This window comes from Chiloscyllium plagiosum, unplaced genomic scaffold (assembly GCF_037043375.1).
Source record: "Chiloscyllium plagiosum isolate Xiang-an unplaced genomic scaffold, Cpla_swu_hap1 HiC_scaffold_12, whole genome shotgun sequence".
NCBI classification, from domain to species: domain Eukaryota; kingdom Metazoa; phylum Chordata; class Chondrichthyes; order Orectolobiformes; family Hemiscylliidae; genus Chiloscyllium; species Chiloscyllium plagiosum.
This window is the reverse complement of record NW_028270150.1, coordinates 22,779,566-22,804,966: the sequence shown is the minus strand read 5'-3', so window position 1 is coordinate 22,804,966 and position 25,401 is coordinate 22,779,566. Positions and strand designations below refer to the sequence as shown.

At 44.2% G+C, this 25,401-nt stretch overlaps 1 protein-coding gene across 5 annotated transcripts in view; it reads right to left on the bottom strand.

Annotated features, from left to right (window-relative positions):
* LOC122555394 (cell adhesion molecule DSCAM) overlaps positions 1 to 25,401 on the bottom strand; it is a 706,376-nt gene that overhangs the window by 144,709 nt on the left and 536,266 nt on the right. For all 5 annotated transcript variants that reach the window (XM_087992496.1, XM_043701363.2, XM_087992497.1 and 2 more), the window contains 3 exons: positions 17,841 to 17,937; positions 7,056 to 7,184; positions 1,283 to 1,450 (listed from right to left, as the gene is read on the bottom strand). In XM_087992496.1, coding sequence (XP_087848622.1) covers positions 1,283 to 1,450; positions 7,056 to 7,184; positions 17,841 to 17,937 — 394 coding nt within the window. The remainder of the gene's footprint in view (positions 1 to 1,282; positions 1,451 to 7,055; positions 7,185 to 17,840; positions 17,938 to 25,401) is intronic.

Sequence of the window (25,401 nt, the reverse complement as noted above, 5' to 3'; positions counted from 1 at the left end):
CATTTTCAAATGACTAATCCCTTCTTAAATCTGGTATTGTCAGTGTGAAGAAAACTATCTCAAGGTCATACCTAACAGGCGCTGAAAGTGCTTTTTTGTTCAAGTAAATGTAATCTTGGTAGTAGAAACAGGATAGAAACATCCCAGCTCCCTCCCCCCCCCACCCCACAACCAAGTTAAGTCTCATTCTTTATTACTCTGTAGATCAATCAGCAAGGAAGGCTGATGGTTCACAGCATGACGTCAGTGCACAGCCTTTTCAGTATGATTGGACTCCTCTTCAATCACTGTGATAATGTTCAATCAGATTGATTCATGGAGTCTCACTGCACCATCATTGATTGATTCAAGAGCAAGACTCTCTCTGCACAAAGTCGAGGAGATGCACACACACAGACAGTAAAATTAGATACCCAATATGTAGCTGGGAGCGGGTGAACATTAGGCTGACAGATCCTCAATGTGTTATCATTATAGGTTCCTGCAGTTAAATACAAGGTGTTGCCACCAGTGTCGTATCATTTGGAGTAAGAATGGAGAGAGAGAGAGAGAGACAGAAAGATGTAGAAAGTAGAGCAGTCTTGAGAGTAACTTCAACATAAATATGACATGTCTAATGGCATTGTCAGTTTTGTGGAAGGTAGCAAAGCACAGGATTGACGACTAAAGAGAGATTGGATAGACTGAGACTGACTTCCTTTGAGAGGAGACTGAGATGGCACATGATTGTGAAGTATAAAATTATGATGCGCACAGAATAGGATAGAGTAGAATTGGATAGCCAAGGAACCTTTCCCTTTGTTGGAGGGATCAATCACCAGGGGCATGGATTTTAGGGAGGGATGTGAGGAAAAGCACTTTTACCCAAAGGTGGTAGGAATCTGGAACTCACTGCCTCAACATGTGGTAAAGACAGAAACCCTCATTTTACATTTCAGGAGTATTTATACATATACTTGCAGTGCTAAGGCAGAGAAGGCTACGAGCCAAGTACTGCAAAATGGGATTAGAATAGTGAGGGGCTTGTCTTTGACTGGTACAGACTTGATGAACTGAAGCAACTTTTTCTGGGCTGTAGACCTCTCTAACTCTCTGACTTTTGTTGTCAGCATCAGAGTCACCTCCTGGATTGGGGTTCAGGGATCATTATGGGATCAGCGAGAATTTTCCAAGATGTTTCATTCTCTGTCCCTCCACTTGCCCTGAGTTTTTATCCACTAACTGAGACGATGAAAGCCAAAGATGGCTCAACCTGTTCAACCCTTGACCTGTGACCTTTTACCTGCTTCATCTGTGGTGATGGTGAGCTCATTGCTGGCCTCACTTTTCCCAATGCGGTTTTTGGCATACATACGGATGTTGTAGGTGGAAGAAGGGTGCAGGTCGATGATTGTAGCCTGGTTCAACTGAGGTGAGACATCTTTTGTCCTTTGTACTGCATCCCAGGAATCTGTGGGACACAGAATGAATTCCGTTGAAAGATAAAGATCTTTAATGATGATCTAATATTGGCTTCATTTCATTAAATATGGGGCACATCAAAATGGATGCCACTACTGGCAAACAGATAATTTCTTAAAATATAATTAAGGGTCATCATCATATTCCTGACTTCAGACTTAATTATCAGACAGATAAAGGTGGATTTGGCTCATTTTGTTCCTGTGCCCAATTTCGCACAACATTAACGTCAATGGTCACCTAACCCACCCCAATCCCAATGGATGGCTTCAGTTAAAATCACATTTTTCCATGTGAAGGGCAGCACAGGAGGAAGCTCCCTGAACACTGCTCCTGCCAATCTGTCACACCTCAACATTGTCAGCTCCTTCATCATGCATGTGTGAATGTTTCTGAGTGGCCTGAGCATGATTGATCACTTCTTCCTAAGTGTCTGGGAATGCTGTGCTGTAGACTGACATCCACTTTTACAGGGATTCTTTGTTGGTAGTAAAAAGATATTTCCCACCCAACCAGAGCTAAATGTGAACTGATGTTTCAGATGTGTCAAAATGGGGACAAAACTCAGTACTTTGCCCAGTGTGGGGGAGCTGTTACAAGCATGGGAAACAGCCTTTCCTGAAGATTGATCTCAGTTCAAGAACAAGTTAAAGTTTCAGTCAATGGGGGCATTTTAATGTCAGAAAACCCAGGGTAGGGGTTGGTGGGGCTCACAGATTAGAATCAATGTAAGGAGCAGAACTGCTAGGTGCTGCAATGGGGTATCATAACAGAGCAAACTCACTACAGGAGGGGAATATGTTTAATGGTCCTGATGTTTCCCTCAGTGATGAAGGAGCAGCTTTCACTGTTAATCTCAGGGATAGCTGATTAGAAACCTATCACAACTTTGTCGGTAGACCTTCCTACTAATCATCTACCTGATCCTGGGCACAGCCGGCAATTTTGGGAAGGAGCATCGGAAAATCTCTCCTCACACACAAACATATGAAGTAGGAGCAGAAAGTGGCCCTTCCTTTCCTTGATCTTGCTCAGCCATTTGGTGAAATCATGGCTGGCCCGGTCATGACCTCAACTCCACTTTCCTGTCTACTCCCTACATTCTTTAACTCCTGTGTCAATTATGAAGGACCTTTACCAGACACGCCAACTTTCTTGCTCCACGGATGCTGCCTGCCCTGCTGTGCTTTTCCAGCACCACTCAAATCTTGACTCTAATCTCCAGCATCTGCAGTACCCAATTTCACCTCACTCCAATGTCAATCTATCTAATCCAGACTGAGTTTGATGACCTTGCCTTCACCACAATCTGAGGGACACAACTTCACTTGTTCACAACTCACTGAGAGAAAAAAATTCCCCTTCACCCCCATCTTAAATGATAGAGCCCTTACCTTTAAACTTTATCCTCTAGAGGAAACATTCTCTCATTATCTGCTCTAACAGTCCCTATTGCAACCTTACAAGCTTTAAAAGCTTACGTCTTATTCTTCTAGATTCCAAAGTATACAGGCCTAATCTGTCCGACTAATGCTCTGAAGATAGCCCTTCCTTCTCGGAATCAGTCAAGTTCACTTTCTCTGAATGGCTTCTAATGTAAGTAAGTCTTTCTTCAATTCAGGAGATGAAAACTGAACAGCACTCCAGATGCAGTCATTATGCAGGGGACAAAATAGAGATGGGCAATACAGATGTGTTTAAGAAAGAAAATAATAGAAAAACAGAAAATGTAAAATAATTTTTAAATTTTCTTTTTAAAAATCCATAGGTTCTTTCTGACACTCCATATGCATAAAATAAATTTTCAGGGCCAGAGATGATATTTAATAGTATTTGCCATTTATTAAATATCATGTATTTCTGAATTCATCAGTCATAACATTTCCTGATATTTTTAATGTTAGACTAATCATAATCATGCTATGTTCACATCACTACAGTGATTTCTGTGTTGACACTATCCTCAGGGGCTCCAACAGTACACCCTTTTGAGAAGCAGGGTATCTCTGAGAGCAAGTCCTAGATTTCACATAGAACTGCACAGATGCAAATGCCAGAGGTGGATCTCAGATTTCTCTTACAAGAAAACTGAACACTGTTAGCCTCAAATATTAAATCTACATCAAAATCCAGGCCGACATAAAAGAAGAAGCAAAATAAAAATGTTTTTAAAAGCCATCTGCCATTAAGTCTGTTCCAATTAACCAGCACATAGCACACTTTTGCACAAACTGCAGGAAAGATGTCACTTTATAATGACTGTGTGATACCTGAATTGCTAAACATTGCTTCTGAAGGCAGCTAACACACAACTTCTGTTACATTAGCCCTTGGGTTTTATAATATTCATAAGGTTAATGTAACTGACACCAAGTATTTACAGCCTCAGGGCATTAACAGCCTAAAAAAAACCCACTGAATAATCAATGACACCATGTACTTTCAAATGGAACATTATACAAATACGAGCAATAAAGTTATAGATTTAAAAGAATGAAATGAGACCACCATTACGACACGTTTGCCTCCCTCAGATCATTAAAAAAGATCATTTTCGAAGTGCAGCGCTGAGAATGGAAATATCAGTTCGTCAGTAAGGGAATATAGGGTTGTTGGGAGAAAACAGACAAGTGAGGTTGAGGGTTACCAGATCAGCCATGACCTCATTGAATGGCAGAGCAGACCCATTGAGCTGAATGGTCTATCTCTGCTCTGACATCTTATGATTTTTTTTTCTCAATTTGCTTTGAAGATCTGCATTATTGCTAATTCAATGAAGCCATTTCCCCTGTTTAACAGTCAGGCTGGCAATTAGAATATTGTTCTTAGGGCTAAAGGGATCAAAGGGTAGCAGGGAGAAAGCAGGAACAGGGGACTGAGATGCATGATCAGCCCATGACCATGTTGAATAGCAGAGTAGGTTCAAATGGCTGAAATATCCTACTCCTACTCCTTTTCCCTATGTTTCTATGAACTATCTGAAGCAACCCCCATCCCCAATGGATTGATTTGTTGTACATCCAAATTCTTTGCCAGATGAGAGAGTGCTGGCGTTGAGGACAGTAAAAGTCGACATGATGCCGTGCCATATTATTAAATATTAAAATTAACAAAGCTACTGTTGAATATAGGAAGAAAATCTCTGACAACCCGCAAATTCATTCGCCAGGAGGAACGGCTATGTGTTTGATCAAAGGGTTTTGTCAAATTGTCAAACTCTAGTTAAGGATTTTTGTAGGCAGTGTGAACTTGCTTAGCTTCTGTTGCTGGTAAACCCTTGCAGGACATGTTCAGTATGTCCTGTTACTGCACGATGTTTACTGGAGTCTGCCAGGGTGCAGAGGAAGTTCACTAGGTTCCGGAGTTGAGAAAGTTGACTTATGAGGAAAGACTGAGTAGACTGGGATTATATTCATTGGAATTCAGAAGAATAAGGGGGGATCTTATAGAAATATATGAAATTATGAAGGGAATACAGAAGATAGAAGCAGAGAGGATGTTTCCATTGGCAGGTGAAACTAGAACAAGAGGGCGTAGCCTCAAAATTAGGGGGAGCAGATTTAGGACTGAATGAGAAAGAACATCTTCACCAGAGGGTTGCGAATCTATGGATTTCCCTGCCCAGTTAGGGAGTTGAGGCTTCCTCATTGATTGTTTTTGAAGCTAAGATAGATAATGTTTTGAACAGTAAAGGAATTAAGGGTTTTGGTGAGAGGGCGGGTAAGTGGAGCTGAGGCCATGAAAAGAGCAGCCATCATATTATCTGAATGGCGGAGCAGGCTCGATGGACCAGATAGCCTACTCCTGCACCTAGTTCTTCTGCTCTTATTAATGTGCAAGGCGATGGATGCAAAAGATATGCAGTGAGACATCAATTTTCAGAATTTCCTATTGCTGGGAACAATGAAAATCTCTTTTGTTCACGCTATTGGATAGGGAGCTAAATCAGCCAATATAGCCCATTCCCCATCAGTTGCTCCCTCTCTGTCCAATCCTGGCACCTTCATGGAGAGTCAGAGAGATGTACAGCATGGAAACAGACCCTTTGCTCCAACTCATCCATGCCGATCAGCTATCCTAACCTAATCCAGTCCCATTTGCCAGCACTTGGCCCATATCCCTCTAAAGCCTTCCTACTCATATACCCATCCAGATACCTTTTAAATTCTGTAATTGTACCAGCCTCCACCACTTCTTCTGACAGCTTATTCCATAAAAGCACCACCCTCTGTCCGAAAAAGTTGTCCCTTAGATCCCTTTTATATCTTTCCCCTCTCACCCTAAACATATGCCCTCTAGTTCGAGACTCCCCCATCCCAGGGAAAAGACCTTGTCTACTTAACCTACCCATGCCCCTCATAATTTTATAAACCTCTATAAGGTCACCCCTTAGCCTCCGATGCTCCAGAGAAAACAGCCCAGCATATTCAGCCTCTCCCTATCGCCCAAATCCTCCAACCCTGGCAACATCCTTGTAAATCTTTTCTAAACCCTTTCAGGTTTCACATCATCTTTCCGATAGGAAGGAGACCAGAATTGCACACAATATTCCAACAACGGCCTAACCAATGTCCTCTACAGCCACAACATGACCTCCCAACTCCTGTACTCAATACTCTGATCAATAAAGGAAAGCATACCAAATGCCTTCTTCACTATCCTATCTACTTGCGACTCTACTTTCAAGGATCTATAAACCTACACACCAAGGTCTCTTTGTTCAGCAACACTCCCTAGGACCTTATCACTAAGTGTATAAGTCCTGCTCTGATTTGCTTTTCCAAAATGTAACACCTCACATTTATCTAAATTATCTCTATCTGCCACTCCTCAGCCCATTGGCCCATCTGATCAAGATCCCGTTGTACTCTGAGGTACCTTCTTTGCTATCCACTACACCTCCAATTTTTGTGTCATCTGTAAACTTACCAACTATATCTCTTGTGCTCACGTCCAAATCATTTATATGAATGATGAAAAGCAATGGAACTAGCACTGATCCTTTTGGCACACATGTGAGTTCTAACTTTAACCCATCATTTTAAACAAGTGGCAGAGATGCCATTTGATGGCCAAAGGTCTTTCTTCAAATAAGGAAATGGATATCTAATGATTTCATTGAGACAATTTTAACTCAACTCTTGATTGGAAAAGTCATCAATTTCGTAGCAAATGTAGGGAAAGGGCAGAGATTAAAACAGAAAGTAAGAGAGAGAAAACCAGAAAAGTGAATTTACTTCTATTTCTGTTTCCTTGGTCCTTGCTCTTCCAATCAGTACAGAAAAAAAAAATGCACGCTGGCCCTGTCTTTCCCTGTCTTTCCCTTCATCCACATCCTGCCCCTCATGCTCTTCTCACTCCCAACTCCCCAAGTCCCAACTGCAAACGCCAACACTCTGAAGCCAAAACTTCTTTCATGAAAGCCAAGTCCAGGCCTTCTACTCCCTGAGCCTTTGCTGCTACCTGTTGCCAGAAAGACCTCCCATTGGATATGCTTGAGAGGCCATGCAGAGGGGTCTGAGAATTAAAAACACCTTTGCCCCCATCATTACACCATGGGGTTGAAGATTGGTCCTCCAGTTTCTGGAACTCACCTGACTTGTTTTTGCACTCAATGTCAAAGCCAGTGATGGGACTGTTCCCATCAAAACCCATGCTCCACCTCAAAGCGATGCTCCGTGCTCTCACTTCACGAATCTCAATTTCAGGAGGATCTGGAGGCTCTGCAACATGAAAAAAAAAGTACAGAATTAAAAAGTGAAGTCACCTAACATTAAATGTTTCATGGCAAATTATTGACACCAGGCTGTATTGAGTAGTCATCTCCATGAAAGGTCCTCAAATCTTTATTAGAAATGAACAAATAACATTTAGCAAAATGTGTGTATCTCAAGTACAAGTACATGAAAATAATGTCCTCTGGCATGAGAATTGAGAAGATCAAAGTATTTGTCATTATCACACAAAAGAATCTTTATTCACTTGTCAACTATTATGTCCTCTTTCCAATCCAATATAAGACAGACCATTTGGAATTGCTTCATCCATTTGACCCTGCGATGAACTTCTTTGCTATGACAAAGACTGCCGACTTCAAACTCTGAAACAGCATGAGTCTTCTGCCCCACCAAGCTCATCTGCTGCTGAAACCATCTCATCCAAACCTTCATACCTTTAGACTCAATTATTAACTAAAGCGATTACACTCCCACCTTGCACCATTCCAGGACTAAACATCTCTGTTATCGCCAATCTGATCTGGCACCAAACACATACTATTGCCTTGCTGATTTACCCCTCCATGGCCTTAACCCCTCCCCACCTCTGTAATCGCTACAATTAGATGCATTTATTTTTATTAATTCACTTGTAAGGTGTCGGCGTCAGTGCTTGGGCCAATATTTGTTTGCCATCCCCAGTTGTCCTTTAAAAGGTGGCCGTGAGCTCCTTTCTTGAACTCTTGCAGTCCATGCACTATTGGTAGACCTGCAATGCACTCATGGAGGTAATTGCAGGGGTTTAACACTGGCCTTTTCTGCATTCCCCACTTCACCCCATCTCTGCAGTCAATTGTTCAGGAGCTGTATTCTGGAACTCCTTCCTCAGATCTCATCATTGTAGCAATTGTAACGTGTTCAGTCAGCTGGACCTTGTGGAGAATGCGTTCACTGATTGGGCAAATTAATCTGACCCAATAAGGGAATTGTGGCTGATGTATAAAAACAGATACTGACTTGACTCGAAATGAGGCAGTACTAAAGTCAAGGACTCTCACATGGAAACAAAGGATGACTTGGTGACGGAATACTGGGCTCCGTGGGGTTATGTCAACTATCTCTGTCTCTCTTGCTTCAATATGGACTTTAAAGCCTCTCTCATCATCCAAACTTTCAGTGTTTTGTTCTAACATCTCCTTCATTGCTGAGCATCAATTCTTAATTGATTATACAGTTTGAGATGTTTTATACAACTGTAGGATGGTTAAAGCACAGAGGAGATCATCTGGCCTGTTGTGTACATGTCCACTCTCTGCACGAACAGCCAGCTATCCCACTCCTTCACCTTGTGGTACTTTTGTCTTCAATCTAACAACTTTTTGAAAGCTATGATTGAATCTGCCTCAATCACATTCTCAGTCAGTGCATTCCAGTCCTAACCACTTAGACATTAAAGGAAATTTGTGACACTTGCAGCCAATTTAAGATCATCATTTGGGCTGTGAATGTGGCTCAAATTGTGAGGTGGAAGATGTGGCATTGTTATGGTACATAACAATTCAAGGACAGTATTATGGTAGCAGAAAGGACTTTTGAGGACTTGTCTACTGAGGTTGTATGAGCTGAGGTTAGAAATAAGAAAGGCGAGGTTACCCTGTTGGGAGTTTTCTATTGGCCTCCAAATAGTTCCAGAGATGTAGAGGAAAGGTTAGCAAAGATGATTCTGGATAGGAGCGAGAGTAACAGGGTAGTTGTTATGTGGGACTTTAGTTTTCCAAATATTGACTGGAAATATTATAGTTCCAGTACTTTAGATGGGTCAGTTTTTGTCCAATGTGTGCAGGAGGATTTCCTGGCACAGTATGTAGACAGGCTAACAAGGGGTGAGGTCACATTAGATTTGGTACTGGGTAATGAACCTGGCCAGGTGTTAGATTTGGAGGTAGGTGAGCACTTTGGTAATACGACCACAATTTGATTATGTTTACTTTAGTGATTGAAAGGGAGAGGTATATACCACAGCGCAACAGTTACAGCTGGGGTAACAACAATTATGATATGATTAGGCAAGATTTAGGGTGCACAAGATGGAGGAGGAAACTGCAGGGGATGGGCACAATTGAAATGCGCAGCTTATTCAAGGGACAGCTACTGCATGTCTTTGATAAATATGACCTATCAGGCAGGGAGGAAGTGGTCGGGTGAGGGAGCCGTGATTTACTAAAGAAGTTGAATCTCATGTCAAGAGAAAGGACAAGGTTTATGTTAGGATGAGATGTGAAGGCTCAGTTAGGGTGCTTGAGAGTTACAATTTAGCCAGGAAAGACCTAAAGAGAGAGCTAAGAAGAGCCAGGAGGGGACATGAGAAACCTTAAAGCTTTCTATAGGTATATCTGGAATAAAAGAATAACTAGGGTAAGATTAAGTCAATCATAGAAAGTAGTGGGAAGTTGTGTGTGGAGTCCAAGGAGAAAGGAGAAGGGCTAAATGTATATTTATCTCCGTTATTCACATTGGAAAAAGACAATGTTGTCAAGGAGAATACTGAGGTAGAGGCTACTAGACTAGATAGGATGAGGTTGAGAAGGAGGAGGTGTTAGCAATTCTAGAAAGTGTGAAAAGTGATAAGTTACCTGGGTCCAGATGGGATTTATCCTAGGATTCTCTGGGAAACCAAGGAAGAGAATGCAGAGGCTTTGGCTTTCATCTTTACGTCATCATTGTCTACAGAAATACAGGAAGACTGGAGAATAGCAAATGTTGTCCCCTTGTTTAAGAAGGGGAGTAGAGACAACTCTGGAAATTATAGACCAGTGAGCCTTACTTCAATTGTGGGCAAAGTGTTGGAAAAGGTTATAATAGATAGAGTTTATAATAATCTAGAAAGGAATAAATTGATTAGGAATAGTCAACATGGCTTTGTGAAGGATCGGTCATACCTCACAAACCTTATTGAGTTCTTTGAGAAGGTGGCCAAACAGGTAGGTGAGGGTAAAGCGGTTGATGTGGTGCATATGGATTTCTGTAAGGTGTTTTATAAGGTTCCCAACGGTAGGCTATTGCACTAAATACAGAAGCATGGGATCGAGGATGAGTTAGCAGTTTGGATCAGAAATTGCCTAGCTGAAAAAAGATAGAGGGTGGTGGTTAATGGGAAATATTCATCTTAGAGTTCAGTTACTAGTGATGTACCTCAAGGATTTGTTTTGGGTCCACTCCTGTTTGTCATTTTTATAAATGGCCTAGATGAGGGTGTGGAAGGATGGGTTGTAAATTTGCGAATTACATTAAGGTCGGTGGAGTTGTGGATAATGCTGAAGGAGGTTGCAGGTTACAGAGGGACATAGATAAGCTGCAGAGCCGGGCTGAGAGGTGGCAAATAGAGTTTAATGCAGAAAGGTGTGAGATGATTCACTTTGGTAGGAGCAACAGGCTTGCAGAGTAATGGGCTAATGATAAGATTCTTGGTAGTATAGATGAGCAGAGAGATCTCGGTGTCCACGTACTTAGATCCCTGAAAGTTGCCACCCTGGTTGATATTTGTTAAGAAGGCGTACGGTGTGTTAGCTTTTATTGGTCGACAGATCGAGTTTCGGAGCCACAAGGACATGTTGCAACAGTACAAAATTCTGGTGCAGCCACATTTGGAGTTTTGTGTACAGTTCTGGTCACCACATTATAGGAAGGATGTGGAAGGTTTGGGGAGGTTGCAGAGGGGATTTACTAGGATGTTGTCTGGTATGGAGGGATGGTCTTATGAGGAAAGGCTGAAGGACTTGAGGCTGTCAGTTAGAGAGAAGGCTGAATTGACTGAATTGAGACATATAAGATCATCAGAGCGTTAGATAGGATGGACAGTGAGAGCCTTTTTCCTCAGATGGTGTTGGCTAGCATGAGGAGACATAGATTTAAACTGAGGAGGTGTAATAGAAATGGAGAGATGCCAGAGGTAGTTTCTTTACTTCGAGAGTAGTAGGGGCATGGAATGCCCTGCCTCCAAGTAGTAGACTCACCAACTTTAAGGACATTTAAATGGTCATTTGGATGAAAATGGAATAGTGTAGGATAGATAGGGTTCAGATTAGTCCCACAACATTGAGGGCCGAAGGGCTGGAGTGTGCTGTAATGTTCTATGTTCTATTAATATTCATAGATTTTGAGAATTAGAAATGGAAGATTTGTGAAGCTGGTTTAAAGAAAATTTAGTGATTTCTTGGAACTGCAAGATCAAAAAGATCTGGGTATTGTCTGCTGTTTAAGCCATCTTATCTAAATGGTGGGGAAGCTTCTCGAAACAACTTTTTTGTTCTAGAATTAGTGGTCAACATTGATGAATGTGTGTTGATTGGAAACAGTAAGCATGGATTTCTAAAGGAGAAAGTGTGTCTGCTTAAGTAAAAGTCAAAGAGGGCTCAGTATGGAAAAAGGTTCTTTGATCCATTGAGTCAGTGCCAGTCAAAAATAAGTATCTACATATTCTAGTTCCATTTTCCATCATCTGGCCAATGGCCTTGTATGCCTTGGCATTGAAAGTGTACATCTAAATACTACTTAAATGTTATAAGAATTTCTGTTTCCATCATCCTTACATGCAGTGAGTGGTAGATTCTCGATGAAAAAGATTTTCCTCACATCCTCTCTGATTGTCTAGCCCCTTCAGCTTAAAGCTTTGCCCCTGGTCATTGATCCTTCCACTAAATGAACAAGTTCTTTCCTGTCTACCTTTGCCAGAATTTCTAAAGAAGTTACAGAAAGGCTAACACTGAGGCGAACACTGTTGATGGTATCTACATGGATTTCCAGAATGTGTCTGATATAATGCCACACAACAAATTTGTGAGGAAAATTGGCTATGGACAGTGGCAAAATTGGCTGACTGATCGGAAATAGAGTTATGGTCAATGGATATTTTTGTAGCTGGAGGAAGATTTGTAGAGGGAGCTCCTCCAGAGTCGGTATTAGGACTCTTGCTTTTCTTGATATATGTTTATGATCTGGATTTGGTGTGCAGGGGATGATTTCAAAGTCTGAGGTAAACAGAAACTTGGAAGAAATGTGAAGACAGTGTGGAATTCCAAAAGGACTTTAACAAGTTTGAGGGGTAGATGGATAGATAACAGATGTGATTCGTGTAGAGAAATATGAAATGTGCATTTTGGTTGGAAGAACATTGAAAGACAATGTAAAAGAGGAGGCAAAATTCTAAAGAGGGTGCAAGAGCAGATGGCTCTGGCTGTATCCATGAACATAGAACATAGAACATATAAAAATACAGCACAGAACAGGCCCCTTGGCCGAGACTTAATCCTAATGTAAAATATAGTAACTTAACCTATGCACCCCTCAACTCACTGCTCTCCATGTGCATGTCCAGCAGTCGCTTAAGTGTCCCCAATGACTTCGCTTCCACCACCTCAATTGGCAAACTATTCCATGCATTCACAGCTCTGTGTAAAGAACCTACCTCTGACGTCTCCTTTACACCTTCCTCCTAATATCTTCAAACTATGACTTCTCGTACCAGTCAATCCTGCCCTGGGGAAAAGTCACTGGCTATTGACTCTATCTATTCCTCCCATTATTTTGTACACCTTGATTAGGTCTCCTCTCTTCACCCTTCTCTCCAGAAAGAAAAGTCCGAGCTTATTCAACCTTTCAAGCCCTCCAGTCCAGGCAGCATCCTGATAAACCTTCTTTGCACCCTCTCCAAAGCCTCTGTATCTTTCCTATAGTAGGACGAGCAGAACTGGACACAATATTTCAAGTGTGGTCTCACCAGGGACTTGTAGAGCTGCAGCAAAACCTCACGGCTCTTAAACTCAATACCCCTGTTAATGAAAGCCAAAACACCATATGCTTTCTTAACAACCCTATCCACTTGGATGGTAACTTTGAGGGATCTATGTACCTGCACACCCAGATCCCTCTGTTCCTCCACACTGCCAAGAATCCTGTCTTTAATCCTATATTCAGCATTCGATTTCGACATTCCAAAATGCATCACTTCACATTTATCCAGGTTGAACTCCATCTGCTATTTCTCAGCCCAGCTCTGCATCCTGTCTATGTCATGCTGCAGCCTGCAATAGCCCTCGATACTATCGACGACACCTCCAACCTTTGTGTCATCTGCAAATTTACTAACCCACTCCTCAACCTCCTCATCCAAGTCATTTATAAAAACTACAGAGCAGAGGCCCAAGAACAGAGCCCTGCGGGACCCCACTCAACACTAACCTCCAGGCAGAATACTTTCCATGTACAACCACTCTCTGCCTTCTGTCAGCCAACCAATTCTGAATCCAGATAGCCAAATCTCCCTGTAACCCATACTTCCTGACTTTATGAATGAACCTACCATGGGGAACCTTATCAAATGCCTTGCTGAAAGGTCAAGTGTGTGGCGCTGGCAAAGCACTGTAGGTCAGGCAGCATCCGAGGAGCAGGAGAATCAATGTTTTGGGCATAAGCCCTTCATCAGGAATGAGGCTTGTGGCCGGAGTTGGGGGGTGTAGCTGAGAGGTAAATAAGAGGGGGGTGGGGCTGGGGGAAGGTAGCTGGGAATGTAATAGGTAGATGAAGGTGGGGGAGAAGATGATAGGGTGGAGAGGAGGGTGGAGTGGATAGATGGGAAAGACCACGGACAGATCAAGAGGGCAGTGCTGAGTTGGAGGCTTGGGACTGGGATAAGGTGGGGGGAGGGGAAATGAGGAAACTGCTGAAATCCACATTAATAGCATGTGTTTGCAGAGTCCCAAGTGGAATATGAGGCATTCTTCCTGTGGGTGTCGGGTGGTTAGTGTTTGGTGATGGATAAGGTCCAGGACCTGCATGTCCTTTGTCGAGTGGGAGGGGGAGTTGGAGTGTTCAGCCATGGGACGGTGGGGTTGGTTGGTCCGGGTGTCCCAGAGATGTTCTCTGAAATGATCTGCAAGTTGGCATCCTGACTTCCCGATGTAGAGGAGACCACATCGGGTGCAATGGATACAGTAGATGATATTTGTGGAAATACAGGCAAATTTCTGACGCATGTGGAAGGATCCTTTCGGGCCTTGGGCGGAGGTGGGGGTGCACATTTTGCACTTGAAGGTGGCAGCTCAGATGGAAAGAGCAGATAATGAAACATACAGCATTTTAAAGTATACAAATTTAAAAATCACACAACACAAGGTTATAATCTTTGAGGAGAAAGTGAGGACTGCAGATGCTGGAGATCAGAGCTGAAAATGTGTTGCTGGAAAAGCGCAGCAGGTCAGGCAGCATCCAAGGAACAGGAGAATCGACGTTTCGGGCATAAGCCCTTCTTCAGGAATGAGGAAAGTATGTTTAGCAGGTTAGGATAAAAGGTAGGGAGGAGGGACTTGGGGGAGGGGCGTTGATGAAGGAACTGCTCTCCGAAAGCTAGTGCTTCCGAATAAACCTGTTGGACTATAACCTGGTGTTGAAAATGTGTTGCTGGAACAGCACAGAGAACAGGAGAATCGACGTTTCAGGCATAAGCCCTTCTTCCTGAAGAAGGGCTCATGCCTGAAATGTCGATTCTCCTGCTCCTTGGATGCTGCCTGACCTGCTGCGCTGTTCCAGCAACACATTTTCAACACCAGGTTATAGTCCAACAGGTTTATTCGGAAGCACTAGCTTTCGGAGAGCAGTTCCTTCATCAGCTAGATGTGGAGGTGAAGATCATTCTCACAGAATTTATAGCCAAAGGAATCCAGTGTCATGGAGATTTTATTTTAGAATTAGAATCCCCATAGCGTGCAAACATGTCCTTCAGCCCAACAAGTCCACACCGTCCTTCCAAAGAGTAAACCACCCAGGTCCATTCCCCTACTCTATATTTACCCCTGACTAATGCACCTAGCTTACACATCCCTGAACACTATGGGCAATTTAGCCTGGGTAATTCACCTAACCTGCACATCTTTGGATTGTGGGAGGAAACCCCCACAGACACGGAGAGAATGTGCAAAATCCACACAGACAGTCGCCCAAGGCTGGAAGCGAATCCAGGTCCCTGGCACTGTGAGGCAGCAGTGCTTCCCACTGAGCCACTGTACCACCTTTCTTACAGTAAACAATCTTAGTTTAAAACTTCAATTTTTTTTATAATGGGATTTGCTGGTTTCTGTTCAAATTACATTCTCAAGACAGTTCAGCTTTTTAAACAATAGGTATAAAGTCTGTCTGTGTCCCAATGCTATGTCAGACGAACAAACCCTCTGTATAGTTTTACAGAGTTTTACATGGATTCATGGAGTTTTTGAGCAAAATAAAATGTAATTCTTCAAAAATAAATTCACCCCATAAGCTTAAAATGTCTGTGCATATAGGAGCGGCAGACTGAGTGTGCATGTGAGTGTATGCATGTGCGTGAGAGCACGTGATAGCGTGTGTGTATATGCATGTAGGTATGTGTGTGTAAGCTTGGTTAGGGTGTACACTGCCTGGAAATGTGGTGGGGGCAAGTTTATTTGAGTTATTCAAGAGGATGATTATTTGGATAGAAATAGTGTGCAAGAATATGGGGTAAAATCAGGAGATTGGCACAAGGTAATGTCACTCATTTGAAATGCTAGTGCAGGCATGGTAGGCTAATTCTGCTCCATAACAATTCTATAATTCAGGTTACAAAAGTCAATTGACTGTGGGGAGAATACGAAAAGGATTAAAGATCAGTTTTATGCCCTTGATTGTGAAACAAAGAATGCGTTTTAGAAGGGGCCTTATCCTGATGATAACCTAACCATAGTCTCTAGATATCTGTCTCTGTTTTGCCATAGGCATACAAGTTGCAAAAGGACATTTAAGCTAGAAACATCAACATTGGTATGCCCTAAAAAGTGGAATTGGAAGAAAGTTGGCAGTTATGCAGAAGTTTGCAACAAAGCAGTGTTATTTTTCCCACTCTCTTTTTACGCTCCCGCTCTCACGCTGAGTGGCAGCTTTGTCTCAAAGACAACCAGTTGAAGAGATTTCTTGGTGAAGTATTATCAGAGAAATGGAGAAAGTTCCAGAAATCAGTGTCTCTGACCTCTTCAAGAACTTGAAATTTGGAGCTATTAGGTTGATCCAAAGACCTGGGTCTTGCAGATCATCCACCCAAACTGAAAATCTTCCATCCCTCTCCAACTGACAATAATCAGATCATTGACAGGAATGAAAAGAACTGTGAGGAGTCAATCTATTATTTATGAATATATGAACATGGAATAAGAGTAGGCCTTTGGTCCTTTCAGCATGCTTCCACCATTCAATGAGATCATGCCTGATCTGCTCCAAGATGGTAGTGGAGAAGCAATGCAGTATTCAGGCTGCTGAGCCTGGGACACATCTGCTTCTGTCCACTTGTCTTTCTTTCTCTTTTTCTTTCTTTTACTCTGTTTCCTATCTTTTTTCCATCAATGGCGTCTTCAGTAGAACATCGGTAAGAGGGCGGGAAGCATGGCAGCGACTGGATGGGAATGGCATGTTCCATGATTTGACAGCAGGAGCAATGGGCTTGAAGACCGTCTTCCAAGGGCCTGAGGGGGCAGTGGGTTCCGAGGGCCTGAAGGGGCAGTGGGAGTGGGTTCCGAGTGCCTGAGGGGTTAGTGGGAGTGGGTTCCGAGGGCCTGAGGGGGCAGTTGGAGTGGGTTCCGAGGGCCTGAGGGGGCAAAGGGTGCATGGATCTGCCAGAACACTGAGACTTGAGGCTTTAGGGCAGGAGGGAAAAAGTGAGGACTGCAGATGCTGGAGATCAGAGCTGAAAAATGTGTTGCTGGAAAAGCGCAGCAGGTCAGGCAGTATCCAAGGAGCAGGAGAATCGACGTTTCGGGCATAAGCCCTTCATTCCGTCGATTCTCCTGCTCCTTGGATGCTGCCTGACCTGCTGCGCTTTTCTAGCAACACATTTTTCAGCGTTAGGGCAGGAGGCCCACTTATCTTGTGGAGATAAGAATTTTAGATTCACAGCCCTCTCTCTTTCTCCTTGGCTCTGTTTTTGTTTTGTATTTCTGTGTTTTTTAATTCTGACTTTTGTTTCTTAGATGTTATTTTTTAAATTTGGGTTTTTGTACTTAAGCTGCCAGTGATTGATCACTTTACACACTTTTCACTGAATCCCTGTAGTTCTGTACTTGAGCGCACATGACAGTAAAACCTAATGCTAAAAGTTTAACCTCACCTCTACATTCCTGCATATTCTTAATAGTCTTTCATCCTTTTGGTAATTAATAATCTATCTGAAATAACTGCACAAAGGCTGGTATCCTGTCACCGAGTCACCCTTTATTAACACACGAAAGGTCTTTGATTCTAGTACTGCCTCTTCAGAGGCAGCTCTCAGAGTGCCAGACACTCCTATTCATATCTATCAGCCAGGGTTCCCTGATTGGGCCAGGTTAACAGCCTCAGTTAGGGAACTCATATTCTGTGAGACCCAGCTGGTAACCTCATTATAATGATCATTCCAATGACTCCATATTCAGCTCAGTGTCGATTTTCTTTGTCTGATTAGGGTCTGATGAAGTGTGTTAGCTACATTAAACGATGGGCAAGGGTCAGAACATCTGCTGCACCATAAGGCTGGGAATGGTGTGTGGCAGAACGTAAGCATTTGACTTTCAAAATCAACTGTAGATTGTGGTGACTAGTAGCATACAATGTCACATTTCAATTTACCTTGCACCGTGAGCTGAATCAACCCTCGGTCCTCTCCGTATGAATTAATAGCATGGCAGGAGAAAAATCCGGAATCTCCCCGGACTGTTGGCGTAATCTGAAGAGTAAACAGACAGATCAAACAGTAGAGAGAAAATGATTTAGAGTAATGCTACTGCTGGAAATACAAAATAACAACAGAAATAGACAACAGGTTAACTAACATCTGAAAGAAGACAAGCCAGGTTAATGCTCTTCATCAGCATCTTCATGTTCTTCACATCTTCCTGACTTACTCAATAGAACTGCAATGGGCTATGTGGTTCATGGTTTAGATCAGAGCAGTGCTGGAAAAGCACAGCAGGTCAGGCAGCATCTGAGGAGCAGGAAAATCATCATTTCGGGCAAAGCTTTTGCCCAAAACGTTGATTTTCCTGCTCCTCGGATGCTGCCTGACCTGCTGTGCTTTTCCAGCACCACTCTGATCTAAACTCTGGTTTCCAGCATCTGCAGTCCTCACTTTTGCCTGTGTGGTTCATGGTGTCAGTGCCAACTCTTGGCAAGATCAATCCAGAACAAATCTCATGGTCCCACTCTCCTCCATAAACCCGTGTGCTCCACTGCCTCAAATCTTCATTCGACTTTCCCTTAAAAGATTCCCTGTGATGAAAGAGAAGTTTCATGCTCCAACTATCCTTTGCAAAGGGAAATTCTCCTGACCCCCTTTCTCTTCAGTCTTCCCGGTGACAGACCTAAATTGTCCATCCCCTTGCTGCTGACTTTGCTCACTCCTGCAATGCCTTCAGAACGAGACTCAATTAACTCTCTCCGTAGTTTTCTCTGCTCAAATGGAAACAGTCCCAGCAGCCCAGCTTCCTCCTCAAACTAGAAAGATCTGAATTAAATTCTTGGCCTTCGGATATTGTGGCGAGAATTCATTTTGACTATTTCTGGCAGCGTTTCACTAACTAATTCAGTTAAGTCCTTGGGGTTTGATCCTCAGCCATGTTTGAAGGGCTTTGGCTGTTGGTGTCTCTCTCTCTCTCTCACTGGCAGCTCAATTCACACTGATTCATATCCCAAGACACTCTTTCCCATGGTATAAATAATTGTTCCTGACATTGTGCTTGCATTGATGATCTTTTTCTCTGAAAGTAAAGGCAATTAGCTGTATCTACAAAAACAGTACCCAACCAATCATTGTGTATTCATTCCAATTCAAGGTGGGCTTTCCCTTTAGAACAAAGGCCGTAGAAGCATCACTTATAACATCATGCTGAAATCAGGTGATCAGTGTTTATATCGACGCGTTAGGGTTGTCAGTTCTCCAGTATTGCACAGGAACCCTCCTGAATTAGGGATGAGCACCCCAGCCATCACTCAGGACACTTTTGTCTTTTATATTTCTTACCTGAGTATCACCCACGCACCCTGTTCTCATCTAATAGCAGCTATAGTCACAGTTACCCCTGCTTAACAGAATCCCTACAGAGTGTAAGCAGGCCATTTAGCCCATCGAGTCCACACCGACCCTCCAAAGCGCATCCCACCCAGACCTACATCCCCTACCCTATCCATGTTACCCTTCATTCCCATGGCTAATCCACCCAGCCTGCATATTGCTGGACACTACCAGCAATTTAACACAGCCGGTCCACCTAACCTGCACATCTTTGGACTACTGGAGGAAACTGGAGCACCCGGAGAAAACATGCACAGACATGGGAGAATGTACAAACTCCACACAGACAGTCACCCAAGCGTGGTATTGAACCTGTGGCCCTAGCGCTGTGAAACAGCCGTGCTAACCACTGAGCCACTGTGTTGCCCAATGTTGCGCCATGTCACATTATCCCCACTCTTCTCTCATGCTGAACAAAGACAGCATCCCCCCCCAACCTTCTCCACTTTGAGATGGACTGAAAATGGGATTGACTGATGTCAGAATACCCAGGAATCTGGAGGTGGGGGCAAGTGGGGAGAATGACAGGTGAAGTGAAAGGTGGTGGAGGTGAGAGTTGGAAGAGAGTGCACAGGAACTAGAGGGTAGCAGATTGTGAATATGGCTTACAGGGAAGGGTTGGAGAACAGGGACCTCGATGACAACAGCTCAGAACAAGGGGGAAACACTGGTATTTCACTGACAAAGAAACAGGTAAGGATCATGGACAGACTACAAAGTTGGGAAATTGATTTGGGAATAAAGCCTGACTGACAATTAGCTCAAATTTGAAGACTTTGTCCTTTGGTGGAGGAGAGATGATGATATTTTATTTTTAGGTGCAGTGTATTATAATAACTTATGCTGAATTGCCTGAAAGCAGATTCAATAGCAACTTTTGAAAATTTGTTGGGTACCTACCTGAAACTGAGAAACGGGGCTATGGGAAAAGTGCAAGAGAGCAGCATTAATTTGGGCGGCATGGTGGCACAGTGATTAGCACTGCTGCCTCACAGCGCCAGAGACCTGGGTTCAATTCCTGCCTCAGGCGACTGTCTGTGTGGAGTTTGCATATTCTCCACGTGTCTGCGTGGGCTTTCTCCGGGTACTCCAGTTTCCTCCTACAGTCCAAAGATGTGCAGGTCAGGTGAATTGGCCATGCTAAATTGCCCGTAGTGTTAGGTAAGGGGTAGATGTGTAGGGGTATGGGTGGGTTGCGCTTCGGCGGGGCGGTGTGGACTTGTTGGGCCGAAGGGCCTGTTTCCACACTGTAATGTAATCTAATCTAATCTAATAATCAAGAAGCTTTTACTCACAGACACACATTGCAAACATGAACCTCCAATACAAAACCATCACAGTTTCAGCGTGCTCTTATTTTTTTAATCAATCTTTTTTTGAACATATGACACACTTCCATGATCATCTCATTCTGAGGTGGGACGTAAACCTGAATGAGTGGCTTAGAGGTAAGGACACTACCATTGTGCAACCAGAACCTTTCTCCTCTGGTATATATTTGAGTAAAAATGCACTCTTGGCTAACATATGATTTAATTAAATACTCAGTTGCTATACAATTAGCACAGGATGAGATGTGAAGAGGATTCAGGATAGCATGTACATGTGCACAAACTACTGTGTGTGATTTTTGCCTTGCAAAATTATTTGATTTATTTATTTACTGTCATTTGTATTTTGTTAAAAAAGATAGTTTTACATAGTGCTGCCACTCTCTGGCGCCATCTCTAAACACAGAAAAAATAAATCAAATCACAGAAAAATAATATAAAGGCAAAAAATGAAGAAATACAGAAAAAGTATCCAAATTTACAGTTCTTCTTATAAAGTGCTCAGTCATGGCCCTGGTGGCCAGGCATGACTCCCCTTCACTGCGCCACCAACGCTAGAATGAAAGTCACCACTATCTTGGCTCCAAAGGTGCCCTCGCTACTATGAGTCCTCACTAGGCTTCACTAACGCTGTCCATTACTGCACCGGTCCAAACTTGACTCCACCCCCACCATGAGGCTGCGACAACGCAGCTGTTGCTGAGGCTGCCGGGTCTTGTATTGGGCCCAAACTCACCTCCGCCTCCATGAATCCACACTGGATTTAGACATTTCCGTGAACCCAAAATTGCTTCCACTGTAGCAGCCATGAGTCGGCACTAGGACCACCTCAACAATGCAGAAGATGCTAGGAAGTAGAACTCACCTCCAACAAGTCCAGGCTCACTCGAGTCCACGCTGCTGGGCCTAGCCGAGTCTGCACTGCTGGGCCTACCTGAGTCTGCACTGCTGGGCCTTTCCATGTCTACACTGCTGGACCTTCCCGAGTCCACGCTGCTGGGCCTACTCGAGTCTTCACTGCAGGGTCTACACAAGTCTGCACTGCTTGGCCTTTTCATGTCTGTACTGCTGGACCAACTCGAGTCTGCACTGCTGGGCCTACCCGAGTCCACGCTGCTGGGACTACCCGAGTCTGCACTGCTGGGCCTTTCCTTTACTGCACTGCTGGGCCTACCCGAGTCCACGCTGCTGGGCCTACTCGAGTCTGCACAGCTGGGCCTACCTGAGTCCACGCTGCTGGGCCGACATGAGTCCATGCTGCTGAGCCTACTCGAGTCTGCACACTGGGCCTACCCAAGTCCATGCAGCTGGTCCTACACGTTTACACTGTTGAGCATACCCGAGTCTGCATTGCTGGGCTTTTCTGTGTCTGCACTGCTGGACCTACCTAAATCTGCTCTCCTGAGCGTACTTGAATCTGCACACATGGAGAAAGTGAGGACTGCAGATGCTGGAGGTCAGAGCTGAAAATATGTTGCTGGAAAAGCGCAGCAGGTCAGGCAGCATCCAAGGAGCAGGAGAATCGACGTTTCGGGCATGAGCCCTTCTTCAGGATTCCTCTGCACACATGGGCCTACCTGATTCTACACAGCTGGGCCTACCTGATTCTGCACTGCTGGGCCTACCCAAATCTGTACTGCTAGGCCTATCTGATTCTGCACTGCTGGTCTTACCCGAGTCTGCACTGCTGGGCCTACCCGTATCTGCACTGCTGGGCCTACCTGATTCTGCACTGCTGGGCATACCCGGAAATGCACTGCTGGGTCTACCTAATTCTGCACTGCTGAGCATACCCGGATCTGCACTGCTGGACCTACCCGGATTTGTACTGCTGGGTTTACCCATGTCTGCACTGCTGGGCCTACCTGAGCACACGCTGCTGGGCTTAGTGAATACACGCTGCTGGGCCTACTGAGTACGCACTGCTGGGCCTATCCAGGTCTGTGCTGCTGGGCCTCCTTGAATCCGCACTACTGGGCCTACCTGAGTCCATGCTGCGGGGCCTACTCGAGTTCACACTGCTGGGCCTACTTAGTTTTGTGCTGCTGGCTTACTCGGTTTTGTGTTGCTGGGCCAACCCGAGTCCATGCTGCAGGGCCTAATTAAGTCTGTGCTGCTGGGCCTACTTGAATCCACACTACAGGGTCTACTCAAGTCCACGCTGCTGGGCCTATGCAAAAATGTGCTGCAGGGCCTACCCGAGTGCACACTGCAGGGCCTACCTGAGTGTGTGGTGCTGGGCCTACTTGAGTCCACACTGCTGGGCCTCCATGAGTCTGTGCTGCTGGGCCTACCTGGGTCCACACTGCTGGGCCTACCTGTGACCATGCTGCTGGGCCTACTTTGTCCGTGCTGCAGCGCCTGCTCGAATCTGCACTGCTGGGCCTACCTGAGTGTGTGCTGCTGAGCCTACCTGAGTTCACTCCTGGGCCTACTTGAGTCCATGCTGTTGGGCCTACTTGAGTCTGCACTGCTGGCCCTACCCAAGTCCACGTTGCTGGGCCTACCCAAGTCTGTGGTGCTCGGTCTACTTGAGTCTGCACTGCTGGGCCTACCCGAGTCCATGCTGCTGGGCCTATTTGCTACCGCCAATGTCATCACCTCAACTGAGTTTTTTACCAAGAGGTAAGTAAAAGAAAATGAAAGAAAAAAATCGAGACAAGAGATGAAAAAAGAAAAGAAACAAAGAGAAGAGTGGACGAGCCCTCAGCTCAGAAGCTCTACTCCACTGCCACCTTCCTGAAATCTTCTTGGGACTAAGCTGGAAGAAATGACAGGAAGAAAGAAAGGTACCTTAAAATGAAAGCAAGCGACTGTGGATGTGGGCGGCACAGTGGCTCAGTGGTTAGCACTGCTGCCTCATAGCACTAGGGTCCCAGGTTTGATTCAGGCCTTGGGTGACTGTCTGTGTGGAGTTTGCACATTCTCCCCGTGTCTGTGTGGGTTTCCTCCAGGTGCTCTGGTTTCCTCCCACAGTCCAAAGATGTGCAGGTTAGGTGAATTGGCCATGTTAAATTGCCTGTAGTGTTCAGTGCATTAGTGAGAGGGAAATGGGATTGGGTGGTTTACTCTTTGGAGGGTCGGTGTGGACTTGTTGGGCCGAAGGGCCTGTTTCCACACTGTAGGGAATCTAATCTGAATTGAAAACTGCAAGTGCTTGAAAAATTCATCATCTGACAGCAAAATAACCTCTATAGAAGAGTCAGATTGGAATCAAAACATTAATTCTGCTCTCTCTTGTTAAGATGCTGCCATGTGAGGCACATTACTGTACATGCTCAGTATAGGAGAAAGTGAGGACTGCAGATGCTGGAGATTAGAGCTTAAAAATGTGTTGCTGGAAAAACGCAGCAGGTCAGGTAGCATCAAAAGAGCAGGAGAATCGACGTTTCGGGCATAAGCCCGAAACGTCGATTCTCCTGCTCTTTTGATGCTGCCTGACCTACTGCGCTTTTCCAGCAACACATTTTTATGCTCAGTATAGGCCCAACTCACACTGAATAAAGCTGCAAAGCAATTTGGAACAAGCTCAAAGACACATCAGGCACTGCTAAAAACACAATTTTGTTAATGTCCCATGTGTAACACTGTTGGTTGCTTTGTAAACATTAGTTATCATGCTAAGGGGAACAGAAGCCTCTCTAACTATAAAGAGTTGGTCAGAAGCCTGTACTTTTGTATAATAACCTGAATTCACCATACCCTTGTTTGAGAGGTACATATGCAGATTAATACATAGTGCTGTGTTTTGTTAAAAACACTCACACTGACGCACACACACAACCCAAGGCTGCTGGAAGCAACATCAAGCCAGCCTGCTCAATACAGCTTCAGAAAGGCTGACATTGATGGTGAGTGACAGTCCAGATTACACAGACATCTAATTAAGAATAACATCCATTACCGTTTCCACACTGAGACATGGAATGAATTTATGTATGGCTGTTTGAAAAGACATGGCACTAAAACCAAATTATTAACTCAATGAGTAGAAAACAGGGTTACATTTTAAGTGTTAGCCCTCCTAGCAATGGGAATTGTGTGGGAGGACTGAAAATTGGGATCTAAACCCCAATCCCCTCCCCAGTCTACATGTCCATCCAAATGAATCAGAATAGTCTCTGCAGTCCATCACAATTCACCGCTTTCTGGAGTCTGCCTTTCTGCTCCTAAAGCCAGCTCTGCTCCACCATTACCTGATATCTGATCTATATCTTACCTCCTTTCAGTCTTCCCTGCTCCCCAATACCCTCCTCCAAACAAAAGCCATGTTTTGATACACTCATGGGAGTTGAGCATCACTGGTCAGTATTTATTGTCCATTTCTTGTCAAAATCAATCTGGAAAGGTCCAATTATCCCAGAAAATTCTGTCACTATTGTGCAGCCCAAAAATTGGACATTAGAATTTCAGATTGCTACCTGGTCTGACTCCAATCATAGGATTAGAGTGATGCTGGAAAAGCACAGCAGTTCAGGCAGCATCCGAGGAGCAGGAAAATTGACGTTTCGGGCAAAAGCCCTTCATCAGGAATACAGGCAGAGTGCCTGAAGGGCTGAGAGATAAATGAGAGGAGGGTGGGGGTGGGGAGAAAGTAGCATAGAGTACAATAGGTGAGTGGGGGTGGGGATGAAGGTGATAGGTCAGGGAGGAGGGTGGGGGAAGGTAGCAATGAGTACAATGGGTGGATGGGGGTGGGATGAAGGTGATAGGTCAGAGAGGAGGGTGGAGTGAATAGGTGGAAAGGAAGATAGGCAGGAAAGGACAAGTCATGGGGACAGTGCTGAGC